At 37.8% G+C, this 12,923-nt stretch overlaps 2 protein-coding genes across 2 annotated transcripts; both read right to left on the bottom strand.

Annotated features, from left to right (window-relative positions):
• Positions 1-440: 440 nt before the first annotated feature.
• On the bottom strand, positions 441-3,730 carry LOC131352220 (extracellular calcium-sensing receptor-like). The gene is made up of 6 exons (XM_058388173.1): positions 3,519-3,730; positions 3,107-3,398; positions 2,078-2,869; positions 1,744-1,971; positions 1,521-1,644; positions 441-1,348 (listed from the first exon to the last, which is right to left on the bottom strand). Exons 1-6 carry the CDS (start codon positions 3,728-3,730, stop codon positions 441-443), a joined length of 2,556 nt encoding a protein of 851 aa, XP_058244156.1.
• Positions 3,731-8,724: 4,994 nt separating this feature from the next.
• On the bottom strand, positions 8,725-12,400 carry LOC131352175 (extracellular calcium-sensing receptor-like). Its single transcript, XM_058388114.1, has 6 exons — positions 12,186-12,400; positions 11,778-12,069; positions 10,803-11,594; positions 10,428-10,655; positions 10,012-10,135; positions 8,725-9,632 (listed from the first exon to the last, which is right to left on the bottom strand). The coding sequence occupies exons 1-6, from the start codon at positions 12,398-12,400 to the stop codon at positions 8,725-8,727; spliced, it is 2,559 nt and encodes an 852-aa protein (XP_058244097.1).
• Positions 12,401-12,923: the final 523 nt, after the last annotated feature.

Below are 12,923 nucleotides of genomic sequence, written 5' to 3'. Positions count from 1 at the left end.
TTTTTTATTTCTATTAAATTATTTAAAAATATCAACAAAGGTTTTCATGAGTTAGACACATTAATCAAGTACATTTATACAATTAGCTTATAGAACTGGTAATTTTCCCGTAATTTGCTTTGTAATGTTTTTCTCTGGCTTGATAATGATTATGTAACACTTAATCACTTAAAAGTGAACCAAACTGCATAAAACATTAGCACGCCACAACAGAAGTACATAGTATAGATGTATGTAGTGTGTATTATTTTTGCTCTTAAAAGCTGGCATAAAACAATTTCTAATATTGCTGAATTGACTAGAGAAAAATATATCAGTTTATATCATTCAAATCATAAAAAAAATACCTAAAATCTAAATAAATAATTGTTCTGGAAATCAAGCTTTGGATAATATTCTTTATTTTGGTCCATATAAATCAGCATATTTACATTATTAACTCACTGAAGTGGCACTTTTCCCATAATTTGCTTTTTATTGTTTTTCTCCGGCTTCATAATGATAATGTAACACTTTGGAAGAAAGATACAGAATAGTAAACCAAAGCTTGATGCTAAAATAGCAAATATCTCTACAGCTACAGTGAATTTTCCAGGAGAGCTGACATAAGCAGGAATAAAAGTGATCCAAACTGCACAGAACATTAACATGCTGAAAGTAATGAATTTGGCTTCGTTGAAATTGTCTGGAAGTTTTCTAGCCAGAAAAGCTAAAACAAAACACAGTATAGCTAAGATTCCTATGTAACCCAGCACAGCCCAGAAACCTATGTTTGAGCCCAAATTGCATTCAAGAATAATCTTTTCCTTATAGTGTATTAGATTTTTAAAGGGGAAAGGAGGGGATATTGTCAACCAAAGCACACAAATAAGAACCTGTATTAGAGTGAAAGCAAGTACACTGAGTCTCTGCTGTGGAGGCCCAAACCATTTCATGACATTACTGCCTGGAAGTGTAGCCCTGAAGGCCATTAACACCACTATTGTCTTTCCCAGTACACAGGAGATACAGAGGACGAAGGTGATCCCAAACGCTGTGTGCCGCACCATACAGGACCACTCAGAGGGCTGACCAATGAAAGTAAGTGAACAGAGGAAACACAGAGCCAGAGAGAAGAGCAGCAGAAAGCTCAGCTCGGAGTTGTTGGCTTTGACTATTGGGGTATTTTTATATTTAAAGAAAATGATTGCTATTATTATTGTCATAAAAGAACCAGCAGTAGAAACCACTGTTAACAAAATTCCCATCGTTTCCTCATAAGACAAATATTCAATTTCCTTCTTTATACAATGATTTTTATCAGTATTTGACCAGTAATCTTGTTGGCACTTTTCACATTCAGGGGAGTCTGTCATAGAGGGAAAGAGGTAACAATTACAGAACAAGTTAAAAAGTTGATATGTAGAATATATAATGAGTAGGCTAATTACTTATTACCAAAGCATTATTGTTATTATTATTGTTATTATTATTATTAAACATATATAGTAGAAGAAGTAATTGTTATTTTTCTTCATTACCTGTCATATTACTGATCTCTCCAGCAGCACATGGTATGCAGTCAAAACAGCAGATGGGTTTTCCTTTCTGTACAGCTTTCCTTGTACCAGGAGGACAGCTCTCACTGCACACAGATTTTGGTACCTTTTTGACATAAAATAATGTGGTTACTTGAATTATAATATGATACGTATAATGACGTTTTTCTGTCCATATTAATTGCAATTTATTTCTTATACTCACTTTATTTGTATTTTGTGTCCATGTGATCAAGGCCATGTTTACTGCTAATCGATCCTGGGCAGGAACAGAGGAGTCATAAAGTCCAACAGTGACAAATTCATATTGGTTTTCTTTATTTTTTTGCCAATTTATTATTTCATATTTTGCAGGAGGATCACCATTTTGATCAAAGTAAACATCTTCGCCTTCTTTTGTCTTAAAACGCACTTTTTTCAGGTGTTCTAGAAACTGATTGAATAAAGTTTATGGAAAATAATCATCATATATAAAATATTTTGCTCAATATGACAATGAAATGCCAAAAACCCATGACTTAAAAATGTTGTTAACTCACAGTGAGAGGATCAGGCTGCTTCTTTGTAGGACAGGTTTGTTTGCAGCCAAGAAGTTCATGGAGTGTATGGGCAATGGCATACACTCCTTTATACACATTACTGAAAATTGGCATCATAGACATGTCAGTGAAGGTGTTTTTCACTTCAGAGAGTTTCTCTTCCCCTGTGCACACTGGTATTGCCCCTGAATTATTCTGCCCTCTATATGTACAAGTAAAAAGAGCCTCCCAGAATTTTGTAAAAATGGCACTGCCTACTGACTTCAGTGGTTTTATATCTAGAATGAAGTCCTTCAGTCCTCTTACTGTTGTTTTGGGAATAGCTAGCCCTACGGCTCCTTGCAATATATTGTACTTGTCCAAAGTGGCTGCCACTGGATCAGCAATCCATCCTTCAGTTCCTACCCACTGATATCCAGTGATGTTGTGTTCAGAAAATACATTAAGCAACACCTCCAGGTCCCAACGAGTGACAAATGCCACGATAACTCGAGAAGTAGAGCTTTTAATTTGCTCGACAATTCTCAAAATTTTTTCTTGTGAGTAGGATAAAAAAAATGGAAGTGAATATTCTAAGCATACACCAAGTTCTTCTGCAATTTTGGTAAATGCAGCCATCCCGTTGTTACCATAATCATCATCTCTCCTTATTGCTCCCACCCAGGTCCAGCCAAAGTGCTTCACCATCTCTGCAAGTGCTAAGGTCTGGTAATAATCACTGGGAATAGTGCGCAGAAATGATGGATATTTCCTTTTATCACTCAGACACTCACAGGTAGCAAAGTAACTGATCTAAAATCAGATTAATACAAGCATCTTAGGGATTAAGGTCAGACGTAAACTGAGACATTTACAGAAAAAACAGTACTTAATCTAAAATTGTTTTCACATACTGTAGTTAGGCATAATAGTCAATATTGTTCATACAGTCATCTAACATTAACTGCAAATTAAATATAAAATGCCTTCTCACCTTGAAATGATATTATAAATGTCATAGTTTTTAATAAAAAAGAAATAAATACTTACTAAAGGCATGCTGAAAGGTCCAATACTCTTTGATATTGCCATGGACACTGATGAATATGTCTCTCCTATTATGGCTTGAACCTGTGCAGGCTTTGTGCAGATCTGGTCTGAAACTGAATTTTCATTTCCATTCACAAGTGTCATTGCTACTTTCACCCCAAGTGATGCAGAACCACAGGTATCAAAGATCTTGTAGCCCAGTGAGACTCCAGGCAGTAAAGATGAACTGTTGTTGATCTCCTCTATTGCAAAAATCAAGGTCTGTGAATACTGGAAGGCTCTGAATTCCAGACTTGTCAAAAAATCAGAAAAATATAGGTGCATTATTCTGTATAACATATAATTTATTCCAAAATTATTAGTAACTGTAGAATATGATTTAAAATAATATTCACTTAAAGCGTATGCTTACCTCATGCACTTTATTGGAGGTGGCATGACTGAATAGGATGAGTTCATGATCTGCCATTTATGAAAGGGGAAAATTCCTCCAACTGAGATATCACCATCTTTCCATAATAGTGGAAAGTCTGGCTCTCCAAGCACACTACAAGTAGTCTCTTGGGCAGTGTACAAATTAATCACGGCCATTAGTATATGTAAAAGTGTAATAACTGACTCCATCTATCTTTCCAGATTTAAAGAAGAGATATTCAGAGAGTTAAATAAGAAGAGATATTCAGAGGAACAAATATACCTTTAGCCTGATCTGTCAGCCAAATAAACAGAAAAGATTCAAGACATTTATACACTAGGAAATGCTAATTCTCTTTGGTAATATATACGTGTCACAGCCAAAGGAGGTGTGACATGTTTCTAACTCAAAAAACATAGGACATCTTGGCCCAAAATATTATATTTAGCCTTATATTTAAGTGCTTAAATCTGTGATTTTTTTCTTTCAAGTGTTTTATTTAAAATAATATAGTTTGTCACATTAGTCAAAGTGGTTATAAGCCCAGTCCTTCCAGGAGCTGACATTCAGTGACCTCAGTGCAGCACCTTAACTTTCACTAAATTTCTAGAGAAGCACTCTTTTATCAAATATTCCTTATATGGGAACATTTACTCTCTTCTGACCTCCCATGTAAAAATATTTCTAGAGCAGACACATGGATATACTTAAAAAAAATACTTCCAACTAAATCACTGTAATCAGTGCTCAGAATATTAGAATAAAACAAAACTTATCCACTTTTCATTATTAATGAACAGCTGCATAATCAGGAATAACTGTGAGAACATGAGATGGAAAGGACACAAGATGCTCATCCTGACCAACCAGGAACCCACAAGTTGTGTGTAGGCAAATAGTTGTGTCACAGTGCTACCCATACCAAGTAATATTTTGGATATTAGTGCATGCTCAAAATGACATAAGCCTAACATAAGGCTAACTAGACATAAGCCTAATTAGTGCATGCTCAAAATGACATAAGCCTAACTGTTTCTCACAGCTTGCTTGGATTGCTGGTTCACAGATCCTTCCTATGCATTCCTACCTATGCATGCAATGAAGTTGCTACCCATGTTAACAGGGCAGAGCATTTATACAAATTCCACAAAGAGCCATTGTACTGCACCCTGCTGTTAATGCTGCTGTTTGTGTGTCCATGTGTCATTCAGTAAAACCTAGTAGTACATAGTATAGATGAGTGTACTAATTTTTGCTGTTAGAATTGGCATGAAACTACACCAGGTTATGTATATAACCCTCTTCCCTTAGTGAATGAAACACTGAAACACTGCATTATGGCTAGTGCTATGGGAATGCTTCTTGCGAAAGTTGTGTCTGAATCTATGTGTGATATCATGCCAATTTATTGACTCAGGTAGGTGATGTGACAAAGTGGAGTGCACCAGCAAGACCATAAAACATTACTGCAGCTTCTGGAAAATTGCACTCTGCACCTCTGAAAAGAGGCTCCTTCTGACTAGAATCTCCCATAGAACACTGTCCAGAAGAAAAAGAGAAAGTCACAGGGGACAATGGGTTGACTCCTCAGAGACAAGAAAGACACTTCCGGCCCTGCCACAAATTGCCATATGCATTCCACCGCCTACAAGTGGGGATGCCATTCCCCAGGCCTCAGCCTCTGCCTAATGCACTATGGAGTGTAAACTGCTCTCAGCAAGAGAAATCTGGTCTCTACCTAGGGCCAGATCTGGTGCACCAACCTGAATAGAGGGCACAAACACAGACCGCCCTAATAATTGATGAAGGGGACCACCAAAGGTAGCCCCTGAGTTTCAGCACTAGAAACACAACCCCCATCTTCAGGCAATCTGTGTGCAGTGAGAGACAGGAGACCTCCCAAATGCCATCGATGGGGTGGCCTTCAAGGACAGCTCCCCAGCCTGAGAAGGGGGTGTTCATCTAAAGAGTCTTGCAACAATGACATGCCAAAAGAGTAGGACCAAGGTGAGAAAATGGGGCCTGTCCACATAAGAAGGGTATGTAGCTAATGACGCATAACCCACATGACACTAAAAATCTGACAGGGATAAAAACCCCTGCTCATAAGCAGTTTAAACAGTCTGGTGTAGCAGACCCAAAGGAATAGCTTTGGTTGATACAGTCATAAGTCGAGCACACACATTGGCCTAGCCTGATGTCCTTTATGGCATAAAGGATGGAATCCCCCCAAGCAGGAGACAGACAAGCCTGCATCATGGCTGAATCCCAAACTATTCCCAAGAAGGTAATTCTCAGAGAGGGAGAAAGCACACACTTTGCTGGATTGAGCTTAAGGCCTAGGGACCTAATGTGGGCAAGTACAGCAATGCCTGGCCAGCACCTCCCTCAACTGAGCCAAGATGAGCCAGTCATCTGGATAATTGAGTACATGCTGCATGCAATAATGGTGCACTGATCCCAGAGCAGCCTCTAGGATAATCTCCTGTGCTCTGGCAAGACGCCTATGTGAAGGCACGCTTCAGAATTGTTGTCACAAACAAACCTGATCTGCAACATAATTTGCATTGATTATAAAATCCTGTTACTGACCTATAAAGCACTAAATGTTCAGGTTTGCTGACTGTGAAGTGTTTGGATGCTTTATGTCCTGGGAAGCCTTCATGTCTGTCACCTTCTGGCTCTCCCTTTTAGTTATGCTGTCATAGATAGTCTTGCCGGAGTCCCTGCCTGCACTTTACACATAATCTGCATTGTTCTTAAACATCACATGATCAGAAGCATACTTAATATCTTTCTCTGCCTTTCTCTGTCGAGCTATACACCCCATTCCTGAGCTCCCAGTGTTTGCCAGTTTCCAGTGTGACCACTGCTTCTACCCCTGGTCAGAGTTTTGTCACTTGGTGGTGCCCACTGATGCTTGTGGATGGTTCTGGTTGGACAGCCTGTGACAAGTAGACAGCCACAAGTCTGTCAACTTGTGACAGCAAAGAATTAGTGTCTATAATGAACTCAGAAACTACACTGACCTAATATTTCCTCATGGGCCATTGATTGCAGTTGTAGAAAGGACATTAATCAGTTACAGTTACATTATTTTCTGTCCAGAGTCACCAAAATGAGGATGGGTTCCCTTCTGAGCCTGATTCCTCTCAAGGTTTCTTCCTCATATCATCCCAGGGAGATTTTCCTTGCCACCATTGCCACAGGCTTGCTCATTAGAGATAAAATAAGTTAAGGATAAAATAGTTTAATAATTTAATTTAATTATTTATTTTTATTTTCATTTTTCCCTCCCCTTTCTCCATTTCTCTTCTTTTGTAAAGCTGCTTTGAGACAATGTTCATTGTAAAAGGTGCTATACAAAATAAATTGAATTGAATTGAATTGAATTGAACACAATGACCGCAATGACCTTGAGTGTTAACGTCTCAAACTTGTATGTTTCAGCACACAACTCAGAGCACACGTTCTTCTTGGGAACCAAGAAATGCTGGCTGTAAAGCTGGAGGCTTGACCTATGACCCCTTTCTCAAATATTCCTCCTGGATGAACAAGGTTTGGTCTGTGCCAGCAACAGTGGGCTGCAGACCCTGAATGAAGGAGGACAGGAGGCAAACTGGATTCTCTAGCATTTCCCCACAAAACCCAGTGCAACACACCCGGCAGAAGCTTCCATGTTGCCAGGTGGTCTGAAAAAGATGTTAGCCTCTCACTGTTCTCACCTTGCCTAGTGCTCTAAAACAGCAAGCTGGCAGGGGCTATCCCAGGAGGTGGTGAGACAAGGAGCAGGAGAATGGGTGGTCACTGCTGAACTCTTAAGCACTGGAGGTGGCAGGGTAAGCAGCAGTGCAGATGGCCCTAAAGGCCTTAACGCTCCTTGCTGTGGTTAGGGAAGAACAGGCCCTAAGGAGACATCAGGATGCCTAAAACAAAAGTTTTGTCCCTTAATTTTATCTCTGTCAGACTGCCTCTCTGTGGCAACCAAACACAGTCATGAAATGGCAGATAGCATGAGCTGTCTGCTTTGTAGCACAGAAGGCTAAACCTGTTAGCTAAATAGTTCAGACCTCATTGATGAGCCCCTCACTGCAGACAAGCTCCTTTAGCAGATCTGCTTGGTACACCTGCAAAACTACCATTGTGTGCAGTACTGCATCTACTTAACCTGCAAGATTGTAAGCCTTTCCCATAAGCTGCTCTCTCAATGGGAGAGCAGACTTTCTCAATGCAACCAATGAAGGGGAGAGATAGCGTGCAAGTATTTCTTTATCCTAGGCATTCAACCTTAGCCATCACTGCATACTCATGTTCATTAAAACCCACAAGGGCTGAACAATCAGCAATGGCTGAGCAGAACAAAGAAGCAGAATAAGGATTATTCCATAACTTCTTAACACCTCAATGTGGAGGTCTGGGAAAAATGGGAGACACCTGCATGTAGGTGGAAGGTGGCATGAAGTTAGGTATTAGAGTCAGCTTAGAGGATGACAGAAAGGGTTTCACAAAGCCGTTAAACCATGACCGAACCTGGCATGCTGCCTTGACAGACACGGGACTCGAGTCACATGGCAAAATCACATGCAAATCGTGCTCCCAGAGCCGAAGCAGGGAAATCCAAGTCGAGAGAGAGTACAATAGAAAGGGGATCACTTGTCTCTTGTTCCACCACTGCTAACTCGACCTGCGAGATGCAGGCGCTTGGCTGGAGAAAACACTAAAGTGAGGGCGGAGTTTACGGAAAGAAAAAGTTTTGCAGTACGGGTACATGCAGCCAGTTCCATGAGAGACGCACATACACACTCTTCTATCAAAAAACATTCCAGAAAAAGAGCAAGTCGTCCTCCGTAATGTAGCAGGGCATGGATGCATGCACTTTCTAAACTTGGTCACTTGCTTATGGTCTTTACCTGAGTTGATAAAAGAGTTTCAGACACAACTTCAAAAAAGAAGCATTCCCATAGTGTCAGCTATGACACAGATTGAGTTCCCTTGAGAGGAAACTGTCAATTTTTAATATTGCTGAATTGAATCCAGTAAGATAAATCAGTTTATATAATCCAAATCTTTTTCATTAAAAATGAATAAAATCTAAATAAATTAATAAATGTTCTGACAATCAAGCTTTAGGTCCCCTGAATAATATTCTTTATTATAGTATTTATATATGGTATTTAATCTTTATTAGCATATTTACAGTAACTCACTGAACGGGCATTTTTCCCATAATTTGCTTTTTAGTGTTTTTCTCTGGCTTCATGATGATTATGTAACACTTTGGAAGAAAGATACAGAATAATAAACCAAAGCTTGAGGCTAAAATAGCAAATATCTCCACAGCTACAGTGAATTTTCCAGGAGAGCTGACATAAGCTGGAATAAACGTGATCCAAACTGCACAGAACATCAGCATGCTGAAAGTAATGAATTTGGCTTCGTTAAAATTATCTGGAAGTTTTCTAGCCAGAAAAGCTAAAATAAAACATAAAAGTGCTAAAAGCCCTATGTAACCCAACACAGCCCAGAAACCTATAGCTGAGCCCAAACTGCATTCAAGAATGATCTTTTCCTTGTAGTGCATTAGATTTTTAAAGGGGAAAGGAGGGGAAATTTTCAACCAAAGCACACAGATAAGAACCTGTATGAGAGTGAAGGCAAGTACACTGAGTCTCTGCTGTGGAGGCCCAAACCATTTCATGACATTACTGCCTGGAAGTGTAGCCCTGAAGGCCATTAACACTACTACTGTTTTCCCCAGAACACAGGAGATACAGAGGACAAAGGTGATCCCAAATGCTGTGTGCCGCAGCATACAGGACCACTCAGAGGGCTGACCAATGAAAGTAACTGAACAGAGGAAACACAGAGCCAGGGAGAAAAGCAACAAGAAGCTCATCTCAGAGTTGTTGGCTTTGACTATTGGTGTGTCTTTATATTTAAAGAAGATGATTGCTACTATTATTGTCATAAAAGAACCAACAATAGAAACAACTGTTAGCAAAATTCCCATTGTTTCCTCATAGGACAAATATTCAATTTCCTTCTTTACACATTTATTCTTGTCTGCATTTGACCAGTAATCTTGCTGACATTGTTCACATTTGATGGAATCTGTCATAAAACAAGAGACGTAAAGAACAAGGTAAAGTGTTAAAGAAGTAGAAAAGCAATATATAAGATATCATTAATTTAATACATGACAGAAATATGAAGGTAAATGCTATTACCACAGCTACCAGTTTAATCCAGGTTGACATAATTGTTAAAAGGTTTTTGTAGGTTGTTAAAAGGTTCACTGACAATAATAATAATAATAATAATAATAATAATAATAATAATAATAATAATAATAATAATAATAATAATAGTTGTTGCTGTTATTATTATTATTATTAGTAGTAGTAGTAGTAGTAGTAGTAGTTTTATTAAAATGAGCTGTAGAAGTAGTTTTTATTATATTATATTTTGTTTTTTTAGGAATGTTCCAAACCTGTCATGTTACTGATCTCTCCAGCAGCACATGGTATGCAGTCAAAACAGCAGATGGGTTTTCCTTTCTGTACAGCTTTCCTTGTACCAGGAGGACAGCTCTCACTACATACAGATTTTGGTACCTTGTACATAGAAAATGTTATTAGTTGACCTGCACTATTTATTGTATATGTACTATTTACTATTACTAATATATATATATATATATATATATATATATATATATATATATATATATATATATATATATATAAAGATTTGCTCTCTCTCTCTCTCTCTCTCTCTCTCTATATATATATATATATATATATATATATATATATATATATATATATATATATATATATATAATATATTCATTATTATGACATTTTGTGATTTAATTCATTGAGAGTTTTTATTCTTTATACTTACTTGATTTGTATTTTGTGCCCATGTGATCAGGGCCATGTTTACTGCTAATCGATCCTGAGCTGGAACAGTGGAGTCATAAAGTCCAACAGTGACAAATTCATATTGGTTTTCTTTACTTTTTTGCCAATTTATTATTTCATATTTTGCAGGAGGATCACCATTTTGATCAAAGTAAACATCTTCGCCTTCTTTTGTCTTAAAACGCACTTTTTTCAGGTGTTCTAGAAACTGATTGAATAAAGTTCATAGTTTAATAAAATAATATTAATATTTTATTAACAGTAATATTTTTCTTGCATATTTAAATAAGTGCATTTTGACATGTCAAAATTAAATGCCAAAAAAACCCATGACTTAAATATATTGTTAACTCACAGTGAGAAGATCAGGCTGCTTCTTCGTAGGACAGGTTTGTTTGCAGCCAAGAAGTTCATGGAGTGTATGGGCAATGGCATACACTCCTTTATAGACATTACTGAAAATTGGCATCATAGACATGTCAGTGAAGGTGTTTTTCACTTCAGAGAGTTTCTCTTCCCCTGTGCACACTGGTATAGCCCCTGAATTATTCTGCCCTCTATATGTACAAGTAAAAAGAGCCTCCCAGAATTTTGTAAAAATGGCACTGCCTACTGACTTCAGTGGTTTTATATCTAGAATGAAGTCCTTCAGCCCTCTTACTGTTGTTTTGGGAATAGCTAGCCCTACGGCTCCTTGCAATATATTGTACTTATCCAAAGTGGCTGCCACTGGATCAGCAATCCATCCTTCAGTTCCTACCCACTGATATCCAGTGATGTTGTGTTCAGAAAATACATAAAGCAAAATCTCAAATTCCCGGGGAGTGACGAATCCCACTATCACTCGGGAAGTAGAACTTTTAATTTGCTCAACAATTCTCAAGACTCTTTCTTGTGAATATGTTCTAAAAAATGGCAGGGAGTATTCTAAACATATGCCCAGTTGTTCTGCAATTTTTGTAAATGCAGCCATCCCGTTGTTACCATAATCATCATCTCTTCTTATTGCTCCCACCCAGGTCCAGCCAAAGTGTTTGACCATCTCTGCAAGTGCTAAGGTCTGGTAATAATCACTGGGAATAGTGCGCAGAAATGAAGGATATTTCCTTTTGTCACTGAGACACTCACAGGTCGAATAGTAACTGATCTAAAATTAAATTCACATAGTTATATCAGGAATAACAGTCAGTATTATACATGCTATCACATAATATCATGATTTGTAAATGAGCTCTACAATACTACAACTCACCTGTAGAATAATATAGTAGATAATCATAAACAAAATTTTTATATAAAATGTAAAAAAAAAAAATGCATAAATTCTTACTAAGGGCATGCTGAAAGGTCCAACACTCTTTGATATTGCCATGGACACTGATGAATATGTTTCTCCTATTATGGCTTGAACCTGTGCAGGCTTTGTGCAGAATTGCTCTGAAACTGAGTTCTCATTTCCATTCACAAGCGTCATTGCTATTTTTACTCCCTGTGTTGGAGAACCACAGGTATCAAAGATCTTGTAGCCCAGTGAGACTCCAGGCAGTAGAGATGAACTGTTGTTGATTTCCTCTATTGCATATTTCAAGGTCTGTGAATACTGGAAGGCTCTGAATTCCATACTTATTAAAAAAGACAGAAAAAAACACATTATTCTATAAATAAATCAGTGATATAATTAAAGTGAGTATTAGTATTGCTTAATTTTAATATTTGATTTGAATTTTTCACTGCTTACCTCGAACACTTTGTTGCAGGTGGCAAAGTCGAATAGGATGAGTCAGTAATCTCCCATTTAAAATGGAAAGGGAAAATTCCTCCAATTACAATATCACCATCCTTCCATATCTGCGGGTATACAGGCTCTCCAAGCAGGCTACAAGTAGTCTCTTCTGCAGTATATGAATTAATGATGGCCATTACCAGATGGAAGAGAGTAAATATAGATTCCATTGAGCTATCCAGCTCTAGAGGAGAGAAAGTTATAATATTAGGTCTGATCTCCGAGCTATCAGAACATAAAGAATAGGTGGTATTTATATAGAAAAAAAAATGAATTCTCCATGGTAAAGTTACACATGTGTATCACAGCCAAAGGAGGTGTGGCATTTCTCTTTTAAAAGAAATGTCCTATTTTATCTCTGGATATTTGCCATATTCTTTATTTGGGGGGAAGCCTCAAAAAAATATCGACATCCTTCATCAATACACATAAAATCTAATGTACCATTAGAGTAAAGTTTAACATTATTAGGCATTCTGCAGGCTTCCTTGTTTGCAACTGTGCATTGTTCACCATTTTTCACCATATTCACCATATTAGTGTCAGGCCAGTTAAGCACAATGATAATATCAGTGTCTCATGGCTGGAAGGAGAGACTAATCAATGAACCTGGCAAGCAGTGCACAACCTATCTAGCATTTGCACTAGCTCCCTCTCAAAACTGAGATTATCAGGAAAAGGCAAGGATAAATC

The sequence above is a fragment of the Hemibagrus wyckioides genome, linkage group LG04, assembly GCF_019097595.1.
Source record: "Hemibagrus wyckioides isolate EC202008001 linkage group LG04, SWU_Hwy_1.0, whole genome shotgun sequence".
Lineage (NCBI taxonomy): Eukaryota > Metazoa > Chordata > Actinopteri > Siluriformes > Bagridae > Hemibagrus > Hemibagrus wyckioides.
The sequence above is the reverse complement of the archived record's forward strand: the minus strand, read 5'-3'. Positions and strand labels throughout refer to the sequence as shown.